Below are 20,579 nucleotides of genomic sequence, written 5' to 3' on the forward strand. Positions count from 1 at the left end.
CNTCTCTCTCTCTCTCTTCTTCTTCTTCTTCTTCTTACTTACTTACGTTACGTTACGTTACGTTACGTTACGTTACGTTAACGTTAACGTTAACGTTAACGTTAACGTTAACGTTTACGTTACGTTAACGTTAACGTTAACGTTAACGTTAACGTTAACGTTAACGTAACGTAACGTAACGTAACGTAACGTAACGTAACGTAACGTAACGTAACGTAACGTACGTAACGTACGTACGTACGTACGTAACGTAACGTACGTACTACTACTACTACTACTACTACTACTACTACTACTACTACTACTACTACTACTACTACTACTACTACTCTCTCTCTCTCTCTCTCTCTCTCTCTCTCTCTCTCTCTCTTTACGCTTGTTGCTTATATAAGCCATTCCATGGATAGAGTTCAATGTATCATGATCCAGTTCTTGTATAAAGACAGACAGACAGAGAGAAGATGTGTTCATGCCCTAAACTCATTGTAACCACCCCTAAACTCCAAGGTGTAATTCAATCACTCTATCCCCCATCCCAGGTTCTTATAGCTCATCATGACCCTTCTTCTCTTCCTCCTCCTCCTTCTGCTGCTGCTGCTGCTGTTGCTGCTCCGCCTTCTTAGTCTCCTCAGCCTCCTTCAAAAACTCCTTTAACATGTCATCAATCTCCTCCTGTGTCGGCACCTTACCCTCCTCAAACTTCACCGTCTGCGACGGCTTCACCGCGCTCGTCGTGCTTGTGACATTTTCGCTCCCACTACCGCCCGCCGAGCTCGTCGATTCCTTCCCGTTCTTCTTCTTGCTCTTCTTCTCCCCTTCTTCTCGCCCTCCTTCTTCTTCTCGTAGTTCCTCACCGCCTTCATGGCCAGCTCCACCCCCGCCTTGTCCAGCTTCTCTCTCCTATCGGTCAGGTCCTTGACCAGCAGGACGGGGTCATCCGTCGGGCCCAGCTTTTCCTGCTGGGCGAGCTTCTCCTCGAGCCACTTGCTGATCTGCGCCTGAAGTTCCTCTGTCTCCTTCAAATCCTCCAGCGTGTACAGTGGGGGGACAGGGCCGCGCTGCTTGGCCAGGTACTCCATGTTGGCCTGGACTGGGTGAACGGACGACTTGGCTGCCGAGACGCTGCTCGCGTTGTCTTCGAGGCCGTCGAATTCACCCGTGGGAGTGGCTGACGGGGCAGGAGTGGTGCTAAGAATGTCAGTGCCGGTGGAGGTCGAGGAAGCAGAGTCAGGACCAGAGGAAGCGGCAGACTCAGCCGCGGCCTTGGCAGCCTGGAAGGCTTCGTAGTCCGCAATCTGCTTCTTAATGTCGGCCAAAAAGGTCTTGGTGCCGTTGAGAGCCTCCTGGAGGCCCTTGATGAGCTCGGGACGCTTGGCAGCCTCGTCAATCCTGCGCTCGACGGGCTCCACGATGGCTTTGAGGTCCTTGAGGCGAGCCTTAAGCACCTCCTTGGCGGCGTCGGCACCGTCTCCGTAGAGCCAGTCGCTTGTCTCGCTGACCATCTTCTCCAACTTGGCCCGCTCTTCGGCGGTCGAGTGGGTGATAAAGTCCTCCTTCTCGATGAGATCGCGGACCTTGTAGGTATAGGGCTCAAGCTGGTTCAGGGCCTCCTCACGCTGCCTGCGAGCCTTGTCCGACGCATCGAAGGCTTTGAGACGGTCTTTGAGGGTAGCCAAGTCGGCCTTAGGGAGGTAAGGAACACCGGCCTTCTCCAGAGTGAACTTGATGGGGATGACGACGAGCTCCTTCTTCTTAGAAGAGGAGCCGGCATCGGCAGACGCAGTGGCAGCCGTCTCCGAGGAAGATGGAGAGCTGGAAGTCGAGGTCGTAGACGAAGCGGAAGACCCGGAGGTCAAAGAGCTCTCAGAATCAGATGAGGACGACGCATCGTCCTTCATGACCTGCTGATCCTTGTCCTTCTTGCCAAAACCAAAAAGGTTCTTGACGCCATCCACAAAGCCCTCCTTCTCGGCGATCTCAACCTCGCACTCAACCGTAACCTTGGTCACATCCACTTCGCCGTTCTCGCTTGTCAGACGAGCACCAACCTTGACGCGCACATCATCCTTGTTGCACTTGTGCTTGTCGACAAGCTCAGCCACGGTAGCAGTCAGGTTCGTAGTGGAGAGCACCTTGGTCTCGGCCTCCACGGTGCCCGCGTCCGACGCAAGCGCAGGGACAACCTGGTAGAAAGTAACCTTGAAATCCTCGCGCTTCTTAAAGGTGACTTCCTTGGCAGGGGCACCAAGGTGGGACGAAGCCTGCCACAGGATCTGCTGCTTCGGCTTGCCGTCATCGGTCTGCCACTTCATGCCAGCCGGGTAGGTAGCCACGTCGTGGACGCGAATCTCCTTGACACGGAAGCTGGGGCTGAGCTCGGCAGCGCGGAAGCCGGCGCCGAAGACGGCGGCCTCGTCCGAGTTAACGTTGGTGCGGATCTTGTCGGCGCCGCCAATGACCTTCTGGAGCTCCTTCTGAACGAAGGGGGTGCGAGAAGCACCGCCATGGAGGATGACCGAGTCAAGGTCCTTGAGCTCGACGCCGGCCGCGGTGATGGCGTTCTGGACAGCGATGCCGACCCGCTCAGCGTGGCCAGCGGCCATCTCTTCGAAGGTAGAGCGAGTGATGGTGTACCTGAAGTCAACATCGTTGTAGAGACCCTCGAAACTGGCCGAGGCATCCTGGTTGGCGCTGAGGATGTGGCGGACGCGCTCAGCATCCTTGGTCAGCTTGGCAATAGTACGGCCGTGAGCCCGGACATCATCGGCCGACACACCGGCCTGCTTGGCACTTGGCGAATCGACGAACTTTGCGATCATGTCGTCCACAATCAGGTAGTTGAGAGCATCACCGCCGAGGGACCGATCCCAGCCGCTGCCCAGGACAAAGACCTCCTGAACGGTCTTGTTGAACTTGCCAACATCCTTGACGGTCCGGCTCTGGAACTTGAGCACAGTCGCCTTGGTGTACCCAGCACCCATATCAAACACCATATGGTACTCCGGCTTGCCACCCTCATTGATATTCGGGAACTGCCGGCTAGTCGCATAGTGCAGGCCAACGGCCAGACCGTCGCTAATCAGACCCAGCACCTTGAAACCAGCCAGCTCGGCAGCCACCTCGGTAGCGCGCTTCTCCTCGATCGTATAAAACGGCGGGACGGTCAGGACGGCCGACCGCACAGGACCCTTGGCCATTTCCTCAGCGTTGCTCCGGATGCTAGCCAGCTCCATAGCCAGCAGCTCCTCGACCAGCCAAGCCTCTTCCTCAGGCGAGAAGGCACCGGCGCTCTTGAACGCAGCAGTGCCGCGCAGCTTGTGAGCCTGTAGCTGCAGGGCCGGGTGGCGCTTAGCGTACTCCTTGACCTCGGCGCTGTCCATGGGCAGGCCCAGGAGGGGCTTCAGGTTTGGGAAGACGTCGCCGGGGAAGCGCGGGGCGAGAGCCATGGCGTCCGCGCCGTAGACGCGCTCGGGGTAGGAGCCCTGCTTGGGGCCATTGTGGGAAGGCTTGAAGGCGACGGCGGAGGTCTCTTTCCTCCTGGAGTCCTTGGTCAGAACGATCTCGAGGGGGATGCCCGGCTTGACCAGGGCAGCCTTGATGTATTCGGTGCCCAGGTCAATGCCCAGGACGGCCGAGACGGCGAGGACGCGCGAGGCGAAGACGAATATTGCACATAGCAATAGCGAAAGGGAGGGTGGTGTCCGCGCCATGGCGGGCAGGGAATTGGGAGGGAGAGAGAGGAGGGGGGGGGGGAGGGGGAAGAGGGGAACGGTTTGAAGGATGCGAGTCGAACAGCCGGCCGCGATGCTGCGTTGCCCTGCGTGTGAAATTAGGTGTGTTGAGGGTGATAGAGGAGAGAGTATCTCTTAGGCAGGCTGTACCGTTGGTTGGGTGCAGTGTGCAGTGTGCAGTGGCAAGTTTCTCGCCGGTCAACGAAGCTCTTCGAAGGTGGATGTTGGTAGTGCTTCTTGGAACTTGGTTGTTGCCCAGGGTTCAAGGGACAGAAGAAATGGACAGTAATAAAACACAGAAACTCGTCTCAACGTCAGGATTGAAACAGATCATCCAATTGACAAAGAACTACAATCTGGCCTCAATATATCACTGTCGGTCGGTGCTGTGTCGCGGGCTCAGCGCTCCGTCGGCCTCTTTAGATTTCCACGACTTTTTATTTGGCAACAGCAAGCTGTTCACTCTGCGAAAGGACAGCTGGTGACAAGCCTCAGGCCCCTGCAGCGTTGTGTAACGGCCCGGCTTTGACAGCGCGGGGTCCAATCAGGGAGCGTCTTTGGTCCGTGGTCTCCACCAATGCGGCGCTGATTAGCCAATTGCCAAGACTTTTTTTTAGCTTCTGGCGTCTCGACGACAATCGACTTGCTCACTGCCTAGGCCCCGCTCTGATGACCCTTGTCAGGGTGGGACACTTGGTCTTTCAAAGTTGGGGAATTTCCAAGCACTCTTTTTCATTCATCTTGGCTCTCGTGCTCAATATCCAGGAGTTCTGCATGTATTTGAACTTTGAAGAGGGACTGAATGGACGACACACAATCTGGACAGTGTTGATCTGCCGGGGATGCGACTGAAAGCATGGAATGGACATGGCCTCCACCGATGAGACACCAGGGCCACTCGTTCCCAGCAGCGCAAGACGATCTGGGCTTACATTTACCGGGGTTCAAGGACAATGAATTGATCATGTCCCGGGCATTGTTTCAAAGGATGAGATCAGGTTTGCAGGCAATGTTAGGATTTAGCATAAAGATGCCACTATAGCCATGGAACGGAGAACCATCATATCCTAAGAAGAAGCAAGGGAACATGAACGTAGTTACCAGGGATAGGCCTCGTCCCCAGCCGCAAATCAACGAATTGAATCCAGAAATCCGTTTCCATTCCCAGGTTAAAACACAAGCAATACGCTTCAGAAAGAGGGAAACAGAGCGACTGGACGATTACCATTAGAAGGGAAAGGAAATGCGGCAAATGACCGGAAGGGGAAGAGACGAGAATGGCAATAGCTGAGTCGGAAAGGAGGAAGTTGATCTGACATAGGATGCACAAGGTTGAAGGGGAAAGGCCATCATAGGAATTAAAAGATGACTGCTAGGAAAAGGGGAGGGAGGGTAGCGGGTGGGAGAAAGGCAAAGGGGGGACCGAGAAAGTAAACAAACATAAAGAAAAGAAGCCAGCGAAAGAAAAGGTAAAGTATCGCGTCACTCGACTCCAGCAGCCACACCCCACAGCCACACCAGGCCGGCATCGTCCGCGGACAACCATCTCGTCACTCCTCCTCCTTTCAACCAACCACCAATGGATCCATCCTTCCATACATCAAAGGAATCCACTCCCACCTCCGCGCCATTGTTGACTCCCCAATCAGTAAACGTCTGCCCCGCATCACATACGACCAACCAAAACCCACGCTATCACCCATCATGCACATACCCCCCGTTATCCACCAATGAAACCCCTAACCACTTTGCTTCATGCCCATATCATTGGCTTCAAGTCGTTCGGATCGTCATATGCTCCGTTCTGAAAGAGAAAGCCAAGCCTGCAGCAGCTTCGTAGGAAACTTGTCGTCGCTCCGGGCCGGTAGTGGGTAGAGGTAGTAAGGACCTTCAAGATTGACTGGCTAGATCATTCGCTGCCTGAACCATCAAGACCAATCAAGAAAGGAAAGAAATTCCGTCAGCCGAATCCATCCATTTCCACGTTGTGGTTTAAAAATCAGCAAATTGCATATGGAGAGGGCAAGGGGGAGGGTTGGAAACAAGGGTAGAAAACGTATAACCAAAAAAGGGGGGGGGGTATAGGTATGAACCCAGCAAATCGTTATCATCAAGTCGTGTCTCGTGTCATCTTGTCGTCGTCTGATCATGCAATTACATAACGAACAAGACCCAACCAAAACAAACAAAACAAAAACAATCAACAACAAAAAGAAACAAAAAAAAAAATTCAACCCCACACTCTTCGATTACTGCCACTCTCACGGGATCTGCTGCTGCTGGTACTACCCTTGCTGATGCCATAGTAGGTCTGACTCACCCTCTCCATATTGTAATCGTTTCTCTCCAGCGCAGCGATCGAGTCCTTGCGCGACCACCCCATGTTGGTGAGCTTTTTCACATCTGGATGGTCGTTCTCGCCGTTGTCGCCGTCATCGCTAAACGCACGGCGAACCGGCGTATCGGGCCTTGCCGACAAAGAGGACGGTCCGGCAGGAGCTCCGGCATCTGTCTTGCTGTTATCACCACCAGTTGTAGCTGCAGCAGACTCCTTAGGAGCAGAAGAGCCGGCATCCGCGCCGGTAGTGACGGTGCTAGCCAGATTTTGCGACGCCGAGGCAGCGTTCTCAAGACCGGCGAAGATGGCATCCCAATCGTGCTGCTCCTTCGGCTGCGACTGCTGTGACGAGCCAGGAGCTGCGCCCGAGGCGCTCGACAAGGAGCCAAAGTCGAAGCTGTCAAAGGCGCTGTGGGACGAGTCGGGCTTAGGCTGGCTCGGTGGCGGGCTGCTATCAAACACAGGGTTGAAATCGTCGAAGCCGGAACGGGAAATGTTAGCAAAGTCGTCGTCGGCAGATCCTTCCTTGGCATCCTCGAGCCCCTCGAAATCGTCGTCTAGATCATCAAAGGCATTGGCCTTGGAGGAAGTATTGGCGGTGGCAGGGCGGCTAGTATTGCTAGAAGTCACCTGTGTAGTGGCAGGGGCAGAAGTAGTGGCGGCAGATCCGAAAATGTCATTCACATGGGAGCTGTTAAGATTGTTAAGATTTGTGGAGGACACGGCAGAAGAAGATGGCTTGTCGCTGTGTATGATGGTCAGTGTTTTGTGTTATGGGGATACAGTCAACGCGCATACGGAGGTAAGGGAGGATAAATGATGCAGGCGAACAAAAAAAAAAAAAGAACGCTAAGAGGATTTGAATTCGTACCTCGCGCCAGCCTGCTCAGCACCCGCACTGGCCGTGGCATCCGGCGTGGACTTGGTAAGTGTAGGCGACGCCGACCTCGAACCCGTGCTGCTCTGCTGAGGTGCCTTTGGCGGCGAGGGAGGGGCGAAGTCATCATCGAATCCGCCCCGCTCGCTTTCCGAATCCGACTCGTCACGCTCCAGCTCCGATATAGGAGGGAACTCGGCGTTGAACTGGGCAAACGAGACGGCAGGGTTGTTAGCCGCTCGCGCCTTCTTGAAACTGGCAAACGCCGACTCAAAGTCCTCCTTAGCCTTCCGCTCTTGCTCCGCAAGGGCAAACGGATCCGTCTCTTTATTGTCAGGAGAGCTAGGGCTGCTGAAGGTAGCAGGCTTGTTCTCCGTCGCAGATGTGGCCGCGGTGGAGGGCCTGGCCGGCTCGCTCTGAGCAGGCTCGATCTGGGCAGGAGGGGCCAGGGATGGACCATCTGGGCTGGTGTCAGTCCTGCTAAGAGGGGGCGCCTGGCGAGAGGTGCTCAGAGACTCGGCGTTATCAGCAGGGAGCGAGGAGAAAGCGGAGGTAGACTTCGGAGCCTCCGCCGATGTAGCTGGCACTTCGGCGCCGGTCGGCTGACGGCTGACATTGGGGCTGCCTGAGGATGGCGTGGCGAAGCCGTTCGAGCCGGTTGACGTGCCGGTGTTCTGAGCGGGCACAGGGTTCGGAACAGACGAAGAGCCAAAGATGTCGTCAAACGACTTGTCGGTAAACGGCCTCAGCTGAGGAGCAGAGGGGGATGTAATGTCGGTGCTGCCCGTCCGCCTGAAAAAAGGGTTGTTAACACTCGCAGTAGACAAGGCAGGGCTAGACACTTGGGCCGGAGCGGGCGAGCTGCTGGCGCTAATCTGCCTGGACAGCTCCTCGTTCGTCCGGGTGAGCTCATCAACTTCGTTCTTCAGCTTGTCGCGCTCGCCTTCGCTCGTGGCAAGTTGCTTCTTATTGATGGCGACCAACCCCTTCTGCTGCCGAGCTTCCGACTTCAGCTTCTCGATCTGCGGCTTCAGCTGCGCGATCTCTGCATTGACGAGCTTGATCTTCTCCTTAAGATTCGCGTTCTCCTGCTGATCCGCCTGCAGAGCAGTCAGGAGCTGGCGGTGCTGGTTTTGCAGCTCCTGATAGCTCGCGTCAATCATGGCGCATTCGGCCTGCAGTTTCTTGTTCTCATTCTTCACAGTTGTGAGTTGAGACTCGAGCGTGCGGACGTCCGCAGCCTCCTTCTCGTACAGAGAGCGGAGTTGAGCAAGCCGCTGCTCAAAGTTCTTCTTCTGGATACTGGCTTGGCTCAGCTCGTTCTGGATGGCTGTGCGTTGAGCCTGTACATCTTGCACCTGCTTCGTCAGAGACCCAATCTGGTTGGACAAGTTGGCCAACTCCATGGTCTCATTTGTGGTCTGCTTGTTCACCTCGGGATCGGCGTCACCTAGCAGATCATCCTCCGTGGCAGCAGGCTTGGCCGCAGACGAGGCGTTAGAGCCGCCAGTAGCCTGAGCGGTAAGGCTGCGGCCAAAAGATGATGTAGGAACGAACGGCTTGAAAGTCGTCGAAGAGGTGGCGGGTGATGTCCTCGTGGGTGAGGACGGGACCGGAGGGCTGACGCTAGTTGCAAACGGATCAGTGGCAGTTGAGCCGCCAGTAGTTGTAGGCACCTGAGTCGGTGCCGGCGCCGCGGGCTGAGGATCGTCAAGAATAGACATGAGATCGTCCATGGCGGATGGGGGCTTTGGCTGAGGCTTTGGCGGAACATCAAAGGCCGAGGTTGCCGTAGCCGGGCGAACCTGAGCGCGCATGCTAGGGGGAATCAGGTTAGGGGGCAGGGTTGTGGGCAGCGGAACGCCTGCCTTGCTTCTCTGCTGCCTAATGAGATACATGGCGACAGCAAACTCGTCTCTTGTCAGACGACCAGCCGAGGTCATGTCGGCCAGATCCCAGATCTGCGCGAGGACATCCTCAGAGAGATTTGACTGGCTGAAGAACGGGACAGCCTCTTCGCCCGAGATGAAGCCTTTCCTCCCCTTATCTAATTCGTCGAAGAGCTGATCGAAACGTGCCTTGTCAGCCGGTGTGATCAGCCAGTCACCTCCGGTTGACTGCGCTGACATGGTCGGCGGACGCCCAAGGGGACTTCCTGTCCGCATCTGCTGGAGGGGCGCTTGTCCGCTGAGCTGCCGTGGGATGGCCGGGATAGGCGGGGTAGCCGTCGTCGGTGACTGTTGTCTCGGGATGCTAGCGCCGATAGATGGCCGACGGGTTGCGGCTTCATAGAGGGCTGCAGGGAGAATGTTAGGCAGACCGCGCAAGGCGCCAGTTTTCATGGAGGTAAGAAGATGCATGGCAATGATGAATTCCGTCTGGACAAGAGCACCGCGTTGCTCAGAGTCGACAAGCATCCAGATGCGACCGAGGATATCGTTGGGAAGACCGGATTTCTCAAAGATCTTCTTGGCTTCCTCGCCAGAGAGCATATTGCCCTGGAGGTTCTGGCGCTCGAACAAGGCAGCATACTGAGCGACCTTCTCGGGAGTGAGCGGCGGAATGCGAATCGGACCCGGAGCACCGGTGGGTTGCGCTTGAAGAGCGCCAGGCGCAGGTGGCGGAGGGGTCGGAGTGAAGCCTTCGAATCGGGGGAGGGGACCGGGCTGGAAGGCCAACTCGGGAAGAGGTTCGCGGCCATTCTGCGCATGACCAATCAGTCGCAGAGCGATGCCAAAGCCAGCGGGAGTGAGAAAGCCTCTGTTCTCCTTGTCGGCAATCTGCCAGATCTGTTGTTTACAGAAGACCTTCAGTCAGCTCCATTGACGTGCCAGTTTTTATTATTATTATTATTATTATTACTATTATTTAATTGTCGAAAGAAAAAAAAAAAGGGGGGGGGGGGGAAAGGGGGCTCCAGGAGAGTTGCACAAACTGACCTCTCCCAGAATCCTTGAATCCAATTTCGTCCTCTCGAAAAACTTGACAGCGACTTCGCCGGTGACGACGCCAACATTATCGGAGTCAGCTTGCCGAAACAGTTGTCCGTATACGCGCTTCTCTTCCGGGGTTAGGTTGAGGTTTGGCGCCCCTGAAAGAGGTTGTCAGTCAGCTCAGCGCCGAAACCAGCCGTAAGACCACGCGAGTCACGTACCGGGCTCGATTGTTGCTTCGGCCATGGCGGGCGCAAGCTATGTCGAGAGGTTGGCCTGGATCTGGAAACAATGATACCTGGGTGGGACGGGACTTTTCAGGGCTGTCGCTTTTGGTCAATGGATGATGATGCGTGACGACGGCTCAGGGTCGGGGAGCGGGGAGAAGGCGCTGCGAATGGCGGCGGGCTCTTTGGAAGAATTTGAATCTTTCGAATCGCGGGATTAGGAGAGCGTTTGAACGGGGGAAATGGTGATAGCGTTGGAGAAGACGGTTATGCCGACCTCGCGGGCATCTGCCTTGACTGTTGACACTTCCGTTGTTGTTACCTGGGACATTGCTAGGTACGGTACGGAGTAGCGAGAGGACTGCTGGGAGAAAAAGTGGGGGCTCACAGCGGAACCCCCGGGACCAGTTCCAGGTTAGCGCGCTGTGTTGAGAACGAGGCTGGGTCTGCTGCGACTCGTTGCTCCAGAGGGTCTCTGTAGCGCAAGGAACCAAACAGATTGCGGCAACTTCCACAAAGGTCCCCACCACTGGGCTTGGCGTAATATAACGTTATGATTGGCTGAAAGGGGTCCAACCAGGACAGGTTGCCCGAGAGCGAGAGACCGTGTAGCCAACGACGACTGCAGCGGCGGGGGCCGTCTGCGCCGTGAAACTTGACGTCGGACGACATGACGGGATAACATCACGGAAAAGTTGGGATGATTGAGACAATCTACTTGGGACTGGTTGGGATTCAAAGTCGAAATCAGGCTCCCCGCTTCGAATTACGAATCTTGAAAACACCACAAGTAGCCAAGGGCCACACACCAGGCATTACGCAAGCTGGGGATTTGTTGTACAGAACCCATGCAATTGACCATCCTAGTTCTGGCCAGGGTGTTCTGCTCACATTAAAAAATCACTATCACTTTCCATCTTCCAAAGAACGTCACAGGTCCGCGCTTGTCAAACAAGAATGTCCATCGTAGAGGAGGACGGTTGCCAAGGGATGTCGCGGATAAAAGGGGTTATAAACAGAAGGAGATGACGCAAGACACGCCCCGCCAGGGCAATTAGCCCACATTAAGCCCTATCTTCTCCAAGCTACCAAACACAGACGCGCGCAGAGACCCAGCTTAGTACTCGGCCTCGCCCTCGCCCTCCTCGAGCGAGTCAGCCGCAACCTCCTCGTAGTCGCGCTCGAGGGCAGCGAGATCCTCGCGCGCCTCGGCGAACTCGCCTTCTTCCATACCCTCGCCGACGTACCAGTGGACGAAGGCACGCTTGGAGTACATGAGGTCGAACTTGTGCGAGAGAGCCGACCAGGCCTCGGCAATGGCTGTGGTGTTGGAAAGCATGCACCTGAAATGGGGTTAGCAGCTGCACAAGCGTGAATATCTCGAAAGATCAAGGTACATACACGGCGCGGTTGACCTTGGCCAGGTCGCCGTTGGGGACCTGGTGAGGCGGCTGGTAGCAGATACCAAGCTTGAAACCAGTCGGGCACCAGTCGACGAACTGAATGGTCCGCTTGGTCTTGAGGTGGGCAACCGCAGCGTGGGCATCGTTGGGAACGACGTCGCCGCGATACAGCAGGCAAGTAGCCATGTACTTGCCGTTACGTGGGTCGCACTTGACCATCTGGTTGTTGGGCTCGAAGCAGGACATGGTCATCTCCTGCACGGTGTTGGCCTCGTGGGCGGCCTTGGCGGCAGAGATGATAGGAGCATAGGCGACCAGAGGGAAGTGGATACGCGGGTAAGGAACCAGGTTGGTCTGGAACTCGTTCAGATCGACGTTGAGAGAGCCGTCGAAGCGGAGCGAGGCAGTGATGGAGGAGACGACTGCGTCTACGTCAGCCAAGTGGTCCACAGCGACCAAACCTTGAAGTTATACGGTGACATACCCTGAGCAATCAGGCGATTGAGGTTCTCGTAGTTGGGGCGCTCAAGTCCCAGGTTGCGGCGGCAGATGTCGTAGATGGCCTCGTTGTCGACCATGAAGGAGCAGTCGGCGTGCTCGAGGGTAGTGTGGGTAGTCAGGATAGAGTTATAGGGCTCGACAACCGAGGTGGCGGTCTGAGGAGCGGGGTAGACGCAGAACTCCAGCTTGCTCTTCTTGCCGTAGTCGACGGACAGGCGCTCCATGAGCAGAGCACCAAAGCCGGAACCAGTGCCACCACCGAAGGAGTGGAAGACGAGGAAGCCCTGGAGGCCGCTGCAGTTGTCGGCAACGCGGCGCACCTTGTCAAGGACCTGGTCAATGAGCTCCTTGCCAACGGTGTAGTGACCACGGGCATAGTTGTTCGAAGCGTCCTCCTTGCCCGTGATCATATGCTCGGGATGGAAAAGGCCACGGTACGGGCCCGTGCGAACCTCGTCGACGACATTGGGCTCCAGATCGCAGTAGATCGTCCGGGGCACGTACTTGCCCTGGCCTATGAAGCGATACTGTCAGCGGCAATTCGACGGAGCTGGGGACAATGACGCAGAAACGCATACCGGTCTCGGAGAAGAAGGTGCTGAAGCCAGTGTCGGGCTCAGCGTTCTTGCGCTCCTCAGTGAGGTAGCCATCGGGCTGTAAACGAAACCGTTTAGTACACAATCCGTTGCCGCAACAGCAGAAAGATGGCTGGAGAATTATAGCATACCTGGATGCCGTGCTCAAGGCAATAAAGCTGCAACCGGTTAGCATTAACGTTGTCGCTATCGTCACCATCGGATGACAGCCCCTCAGGTGTCCTGCGGGATCATCTCCAAGGGGCGGCGCGCTGCAAACGAGTCCAAACCTACCTCCCAGCAGGAGTTGGCGATCTGGCAACCGGCCTGGCCGACTGTTTACACACACGAGATGTCAGTATGATTGATCATGATGTTGTGGGAGGTCTCCTCGAGATGTTGACATGTCGCCATTGTGTCGTCTGACAGCGACTCCGACAATTGCGGTGAAGCGGGACACGCGCCACCTAGGGGTCGGTCAAGGGGGGAAAAAAAAAAAAATTGAGGGCCTCGCGGTTTAGAGAGGCGACGTACCGTTCAAGCTGATAATCTCACGCATTTTGATAGAAGGTCCAAGGAGGCGCGCAAGTTAGTAATGGATAGCAGAGCAGATGAGAAGGCGACTGTAGGCCCAAGATACGGTTGCAAACTGTCGGAGGTGGAAAATTGGAGGTTCGGCGGGAGCCTGAAGACCGGGTTTGGGTTAACAGGTGGTGGGGAAATTGGATTGTTGACAGACCCGTTCCCCATTCAGGCAAGCGCGAATACTCCACAGCGCTTTATCCGCCAGTCGCGGCGCCCGCCCAGTAAGACCCCTGGCCGCGCTCGCGTCAGGGGCTGGTCCGTGCAGTTGGCGCTCTGGGGGACTGACCTGCTGGGGGGCCGTCGGGACTTGGCTGTGGTCGGGAAGCCAGCACCGCCAAACATGGGCTGGCTCGTGGCCAGCAGAGCAACAGCACATCAACGCGTCAACATGGAAACATGGACGAAAGTGGAACCGTTATTTTCAATTTCCAATGCATTGCAACTGTTGGAGTTTGATTGAATATCTGCTAAAATACTCCCTTGAAAGCGGGTCCAACAAAGTCACGGAATGAGGTTTGCGAAAAAGAAAAGTTGAGCATGACACCAAAAGTGGGTGATATCGTAACCAAGAGAGCAATTTCGGACAATGGAGCTTGTGATCTGCACCGTGAGATCTGTGGTGAGGGAATGCAACTTCTGGCCACACTACTTTGGAGATTTAGTTACAAAACTTTCGTAGCTTCCTCTACAACTCCCTATTTGCCGTTTCCAAGAGGGACCGTTGGTGACAGCAAAGTTCCATATGATTCTAACTTATCTCAGGTCCAAGTCTACGTCTCTTAGAAACCATTTAAAGTTTTGCACGAACACTGCGGGCTCATGCCTTCCAATGCACCACCTCAACCCTTATTTGAGTCTCAATAATTGTTTGGGCATCCCTTTAGAGCCATGTCGAGTGTCGCGGACATTAGGAGTTGATTTTTCCCGGCAACTCCTGGAATGGCTGGGTCTTGCAGAATCATTCCCCTTTGGCAGTGTTAGCTCAAGCGCTTGGTATTTGTAAAGATACACGTCTTGGAAGGCATTCTGTAATACTGGGAAGAAGCAAAAGGTTATAGTCAGGTTCTTAGAGAGAATAGTCACCGTCGATATAACGATAACTACCATCTAGAGATTGGGGATTAGGCCAGCCCAAGCACCGTCTTGCCTAGAATCGTGGCAGCCTAGGCCGGAGAAGAAGGGGCTGGCTGTGACGGACAGACGTGGGCTTTCAATGAGGATATCAAATAGATCAAGCAACGAGAGAACTAAAACGATAACTGAGTATCATATGGGCTGCAGAACTGAATTTAGCATAATGAGCCATCAAATAGCTTGAGTAATCCAAGCGTGGGTAATAGATTAAGTGCAGATATATACCTCATAATTCAGAAACAGTGTTTCTGCCGTACATAAAATGCTGCATGTTGAAAATGGTAAGTACCAAATATCGTGAACACTTAGTCAATTGGATAGATACCCAGTCCATTAAACCCCACGTGCCAACCAAGACAATACCCAATCCACAGTCCCATCCCAACGCCTAACTACCCAAAAACTTCCTCTTCACATTCCTCTCCCTTTCTGAGCTAAACGCGTCCAACTTGACTGCCATAAGGCAACACTCAACAGGCGCCTTGCCATTTCTCACCCCTTGAATCCTCAACCTCCACTGTCCCGTCTTCACCAACCACTCCTGAGCTCCCCTCCAACCCCCATGAGTCTCACCTACAAACCCTGCCATAGGCGAAGGTAATGCCAACGGCCAACCGCTGCCCTCCTCAACCTTCCTCCTCTTCCTCGGCCCCTCCCCGCCAAATAGCGTATCCACTTCATCATCTTCAACTTCATCCTCATCTTCCCCTTCTTCGAATGGGATGACCCACTCCCTCCCATCCAATGTAACACCTGCCTCGGGCCCAATGACAACCTTCACCAGATCATCACTGATCGGTGTGTTACCTGGCGTAGGTGGCGTGCTGCTTGCCCCGCCCTGGTTCATTAGCAGGCCAAGCGGCTGGGTCGTGACATTCAAGCCAAGCTTGGTGGCCAGCACCTCGAACAGCTTGGCGACACGAGCCTTAGTCTCGCCGACGAACTCAGCACGGGCGAAAAGAACTTTCTGAGAAGCAGCTGGGTAGAACTTGCTAGCGGATTCAGTCCCGTTAATCCCGGCGTCCTGCACCGAGCCATACGTGAACTGCACTAGCCGAGTGCTCTCCCCGCCGATCTCAAGAACGAGCTCATAGTCGTCCTTATCAACATAGGGCCGACGATAACTGACCCACGCGGCAGCCGGATCAGTGGGTGTAGGCTCCCTCGCAATGCCAATGCCGCTTTTGAGGATATCTCGCAAGCGGAGAACGATCTCGTTACGATGCCGAGCAAGGTTGTAGGAGATCTCGTGGGGGATGAGGCGCTGTTCCAGAGCCTTGAAGTTGAAGTAACGGCAATCGCTCAGCAAGGCGGCGCGGTGAGCCTCGCTTCGGATCTCGACCGGGTACCCGCGCAGGAGGTGCAAGATCTCAGCAAAGGTTTCGGCGCTGCGGCCGGGCACAGAAGGCGGGAGGATAGACGGGGGCCGGAGGAGGCCTTCTCGATCAAGACCCGGAAAGAGGTCGTCCGGGCGAGAGAAGAAGGCGGCGAAGCCGAGGGAGAAGAAGTTGGGCGAGTTTCCGTGCTCGCTGAAGAGCTCACGAGGGATTTGGAACTCTCGGTCACCGATGGTTGTGAAGATGGGCTCTTCGTAAAGCTGCGAGATAAGCTTCGGCACTGAATGATTGGGTTAGTGAGAGTAAAACACAAAATAGGTGATTTATGCGGGGTGATGGGGCTGTCTCACGGCTGTAGAACTGGGCATCGGCAAACAAGCGCACAAAGTGCGTCGAGTCTCGCGGTCGTACATGATATCCTTGAAGATGCAGGGCGATGTCTCTAAAAGTAACCGGGTCGCGGTCTATGTAGAGGGTTTTGATGGCGATGTTGAGGTCTTCGCCCTTTTCTTCGGCCTCCTTGATCTGGCATTGAAAATATTGCGAAAAATATGAGGGTGCTACAGTGACGGAGAGGCCCCAGTCAGGACAGATCTCAGACAATACAGGTGTTTTGTCCTCAGTTGAGAGGGTACGAACCATCAGATGAGATGGAAGCGCCCGAGAGCTTGAACAGCTCGGACCCTATCTGGATAGGGAAGACGCGTTCATGGGGTAGGATCTTGGGAATTCGGGTAATCATTGCCTCGACCGAATGGTGTTCGGTCGATTGATCATCGAGACCCTGAGGATGATGGTCGGTGGAAGTGGGATTGGCCATGTTTTTCTCATCTTATGCTCAAGTTGAAGCAAAAACTCATGCTCATACTCATGCGGCTGGTTATTCGGGTCTGGTCAAAGTCAAACCATCGAGGCGCACAGAATGGCTACCACGTCCATTCAAGGGAGTCAATAAAGAATAACCCGACGCTGTTACGTTGCCCTTCTAGTCCACATATTTGAGAAGAAGACGCGACAGTGAGAATTCGTGCAGAAAGCCCACATGGCAGATGAGATTGAGGGTGATGACCATCAAATGTGGTTTGTTGCTGGCATATGTCAGCAATCAGTAAGACAAGTGGCTGACAATGTTGAGGTCCGTGCTGAAAGCCAGCCACAAGGGCTTCAGTCGTTGGGTGTTAGAGGAGCTCGGGCCACATCAGGGCTGAACACTGCTGAGCTGCTGGGAGACAGGGTGAATGTCCCAAAGATGGGGGGACTTTTGCCTTGGCTCTCGGCAAACCAACACTGTCCACCGTCTTGTTGGACGATCTGGAACTAGGCCAGCCATATGGATTGATGGTGGTAAATGGGAGCTTTCCAACAGGATGGGGAACACGAAGTTCGTCGGCTTCGGCTTGTTCCGTCCTGCTGTGGACATGGGGGCTCCTGATAACGACGTGCGGAGCTCTTTCGGGTGCCCCGCCCCCGCTTCTCGTTGGAGCTCATTTCGAGGTTGCCTTTCACCAACAGTAAACTTATGGACAGCCTGGGCTGAAAATATAGCATAAGTCTTCTGGTTAGGAAGTTAGTGTAGCAACCGAAGGCTGTGCCAACTTGCAAAACAGGGTTTTTGGCACTGGCTAAAACAAAATCGTGCCTTTGAAACCTGAACACCATGGCGACGTACGCTCAGCCGCCAAAGTACCACATCCCAATCCCTTCCACGATTGGGGCCAGAAGAGCATCAAAAAGAAGTGCTCCTGTAGCTGCGCGATCCGAGATTCGAACTCGGGTCCTTCGCTGGCCCACGAGAAGATGGGAAGCGAAAATTCTAACCACTGAACTAACCGCGCTGTTTGTCGGTTGTGGATGCCTGGAGGAGCCGTGTCCTATTAGGCAGGAGTAGGGCCGAGTGGAAACGTCCCAGAACAACATGGAAGCAATACTATGGAAAGAATAGGGGGTTACCACCATATTCCAAAAAACCACAAATCCGTTACGGACCTGTTCTGAGAAAGTCAATCCGATCTTGATCCAATCTCCCAACGGAGGTGAGAGGTACGGCCGGATGGGGTACGTCGGTCACGAGGTCTGCCATTGAAACCCAAGCTGCTCAGAGGCTGAGCAATAGGCAATCCAACCCAAACTTCCTTTCCTTTCCATTCAAGTGCGGAAGGCCTGGGTTGCAGAAGACGGCAGGCTACATCCCGTCTCCTCAGAAGCATCTGTTTGTTCTATACCCGTGGCTCTGAAAGACTTCTCGAGACGTTGCAAAGCCTGATTGGAGGCCGAATAAAAACCGCATCATCAGCTGCATCTGACAATCTCAACACGGAAGAGGCTTGATCAAAGAGCCCTGAAGGCGAATTGACCCGTCTATGGGACGATTGCATGCTGGGATGATACCTCTGGCCGAAGGTTGGCAGGTATACACCGGCTCCAATGCAGGTTGCCACGGCTGTTTGTCCATGAGAGATTCTGCTGTCCGTCTTCCCGTTGGCCAATTCAACTGAGGCCGAGTGCAGAAGCTTCAATGTGAGTGGACGGCGCTCCGGCCCGCGCAGACTGCCGCCTTGCGGCGAGAAGCACGACACTATTGTTGGAAGTCTGTCGTTTCAATGAGAGGTCATGGATGGTCATGGGAGGGTCTGCCTTGCATGTGATGGGGTGAAGGCCGAAGCTGGAGAAGGCTTGCAGGCGACCAACCTTGACGTTTGGAGGTTGCCACGCTCGTTCGTGAAAAGGACCCCTGGAATCTGGAGTCTCAAATTATACCTTATTCTTACCTCTCTGGCCGGCGGTATAAGTATCTCCTTGTCAACCCCATCCTACCGGTTTCTCAACTATGGTGAAGTCATCTTGTCACTAAGCTTGCGAGTACAGTAATAGTCACATACAGCTGGCATTGTCTTGCTCCACTCACTTACCTGCCCCTGACCAACACTGAAACCCAGATGCCATCCGTCATTGAGGAAAAAGCTGCCAAGGCAGCCGAAGCCTTCAAGGCAGCCAAGGCCTTGTTCAATTCGGTGGACTTCCAGGACTGTATGGCCGTGTTTGAGGAAAATACGGCTCTCAAACAGGAGATTCAAACTCTCAAAGCAGGTATTCAGGGCCAGTCTACAGTCATGGCAGATCTCAGCCAGAAAGCAGAAGAGCTGAAGAAAGTCTCACAAAACAACAAGGCCTTGTCCGATGAGCTTTCCAAGACCCAACATGAGCTTGACAAGGCAAGAAAAAACATGGATGCCAAGGAAAAGGAACTGAAAAAAAAGCTGGAGGATGTTAACGAAAAACTCACCGCTGAACAAAAAGAGAGGCAGCGACTGGCTGGCTTCTTCGCAGAGTTGATACCAATGTCGGATGATGTTGAAGACAATGAAATGTAAGTAAGCATGTTGATCTGAGTTTAGTTGGACGAGCATAGAGTTGCTGACATTGAGTTCACCCCAGCCTGCAACGACTCAACAGGCTCTTCTTTTCTGCCTACATTCTAGCAGAAGAACTACTGGGCACAGACCTTCCGCCAGCCATTTTCTCTCAGGATGAGATATGGAATGCACTCAAAGCACACCCTGCCGTCGGAAATAAGATCCCTCTTCCACGATCTTCGTCCCCTGAAGCCAGATTGATGCGTGTCGGTTCATTCCTAGCCATACTCTCATACGAACTCCGGAACCATATCTTCCAACCAATCTTCCTTGCTGGAGAGCCATACATCGAATCCAAAGCAACTGGATTGTGGCGTCTTCTCGATGACCTGATCGAGGATGACCCCGATTGGGAGGCAATGTTACGCGCAGCGCTCCTTGCTGCATCCAGAAAGCTGGAAAAAGCTTATCCTTCTCAAACAAAGCATCGTATCAACGTCGTGGTAGACACACTCACCAACCTCATCAATCCTCTCCTCCCCTCCAATACCAAAGAGAAGTTCAAAACAAAGCTCACAGCCTTCTGTGCCGAAGCCCACGAGCAATGGACATACATTCAACGTCTCGAAGACCGCATCACACCCACCTTCAAACTCCAAGACTCCGACAATCCCCATGACACCTGGAAACCCCTCACCCTCAACTCCCACTTCAAATCCTCCTCCAGCCCGAACAGCAAACTCCCCCGCTCCCACTCCCAAACCAAACCCAAGGACAAACAAACCCCATCTGACACGAAATTTCCACCACCCAACAGCAACAGTTCCCAACTTCCCCTCCACGCAGCCGCCACTGACCCTGTCCCCGTCTGGCCAGCGTTTTACAACAAAGCCCTCGCCTCCGAAGACATCCTCATGCCGGGCTATTTTCTCACCGCGGAGCATGTCGCGTCTGCCAAAATCGAAGAGAAGACATTGACACAGGCCCAACGGAGGAGATATTCCTCTCGAGGTTCCAGTGGGGATCTCTCTGGGCTGGTGGGGGCAGGGGACGCTGGGAATGGAGCTGGGGGAGCAGGGGGAGGAGCAGGGGGGATGAGTCATAGGGAGAAGAGGAAGCGATCGAGGGCGATGTCGGCTTCGATTGTGAATTGGGTGAGTGGAGGCAGTGGTGACGGAGGGAAGGAGAAGCAGGGACAGGGAGAGGGGACCGGGAAGGGGGGTGCTGCTGGCGCAAACGGGCCTTTTTTAGGAGGCAGTTCTACGAGCGGATTAAAGGGGGGTTGATGAAGAAGATTGGTTGGGGCGAGGAGGGGAGGAGAGAAGGTGGAGGAATTGTGTACATTAGAGGACAGGATAGGTTTCGGCGCTTGCGATGCTGTAGGTTCTGAGTTTGGACAGGAACTATTGCAAAATATCTGTAGTCTTTCGTGTTAGGGAGGACCATTTAAGATAACTTGAACTAAACTTTGGACTTTGTTTCACACGGAGATAATCTCCAAGGCTGTGACTACTTGGACAGAGCTCTCACAGATCACCAACTGGCATAAGGGGGCCATCTCCGTATGGCATCGTCATATTGTAAC

The 20,579-nt window shown here is 54.4% G+C and overlaps 5 protein-coding genes and 1 non-coding gene across 6 annotated transcripts; 1 reads left to right on the forward strand and 5 right to left on the reverse strand.

The window, feature by feature from the left end:
• Nucleotides 1-543: 543 nt before the first annotated feature.
• On the reverse strand, nt 544-3,710 carry CTHT_0015230 (heat shock protein 70-like protein; the record flags this gene model as incomplete). Its single annotated transcript, XM_006691968.1, has 2 exons — nt 544-708; nt 762-3,710. The coding sequence occupies 2 exons, from the start codon at nt 3,708-3,710 to the stop codon at nt 544-546; spliced, it is 3,114 nt and encodes a 1,037-aa protein (XP_006692031.1).
• A 2,251-nt stretch (nt 3,711-5,961) lies between these two features.
• On the reverse strand, nt 5,962-10,125 carry CTHT_0015240 (putative calcium ion binding protein; the record flags this gene model as incomplete). Its single annotated transcript, XM_006691969.1, has 4 exons — nt 5,962-6,814; nt 6,941-9,735; nt 9,886-10,037; nt 10,101-10,125. The coding sequence occupies 4 exons, from the start codon at nt 10,123-10,125 to the stop codon at nt 5,962-5,964; spliced, it is 3,825 nt and encodes a 1,274-aa protein (XP_006692032.1).
• Nucleotides 10,126-11,223: 1,098 nt separating this feature from the next.
• Nucleotides 11,224-13,144, reverse strand: CTHT_0015250 (uncharacterized protein; the record flags this gene model as incomplete). The annotated part of the gene is made up of 7 exons (XM_006691970.1): nt 11,224-11,449; nt 11,508-11,931; nt 11,994-12,524; nt 12,589-12,664; nt 12,738-12,764; nt 12,880-12,920; nt 13,120-13,144. The coding sequence occupies 7 exons, from the start codon at nt 13,142-13,144 to the stop codon at nt 11,224-11,226; spliced, it is 1,350 nt and encodes a 449-aa protein (XP_006692033.1).
• A 1,548-nt stretch (nt 13,145-14,692) lies between these two features.
• CTHT_0015260 (uncharacterized protein) lies at nt 14,693-16,461 on the reverse strand (the record flags this gene model as incomplete). Its single annotated transcript, XM_006691971.1, has 3 exons — nt 14,693-15,921; nt 15,992-16,201; nt 16,281-16,461. 3 exons carry the CDS (start codon nt 16,459-16,461, stop codon nt 14,693-14,695), a joined length of 1,620 nt encoding a protein of 539 aa, XP_006692034.1.
• Nucleotides 16,462-17,390: 929 nt separating this feature from the next.
• Nucleotides 17,391-17,476, reverse strand: CTHT_0015270. Its single transcript is given in 2 exon segments — nt 17,391-17,427; nt 17,438-17,476. It is a non-coding gene; the product is annotated as a tRNA-Gly (tRNA).
• Nucleotides 17,477-18,577: 1,101 nt separating this feature from the next.
• Nucleotides 18,578-20,280, forward strand: CTHT_0015280 (uncharacterized protein; the record flags this gene model as incomplete). Its single annotated transcript, XM_006691972.1, has 2 exons — nt 18,578-19,008; nt 19,077-20,280. The coding sequence occupies 2 exons, from the start codon at nt 18,578-18,580 to the stop codon at nt 20,278-20,280; spliced, it is 1,635 nt and encodes a 544-aa protein (XP_006692035.1).
• Between the last annotated feature and the right edge of the window lie 299 nt (nt 20,281-20,579).

This window comes from Thermochaetoides thermophila, assembly GCF_000221225.1.
Source record: "Thermochaetoides thermophila DSM 1495 unplaced genomic scaffold scf7180000011814, whole genome shotgun sequence".
Classification (NCBI taxonomy): domain Eukaryota; kingdom Fungi; phylum Ascomycota; class Sordariomycetes; order Sordariales; family Chaetomiaceae; genus Thermochaetoides; species Thermochaetoides thermophila.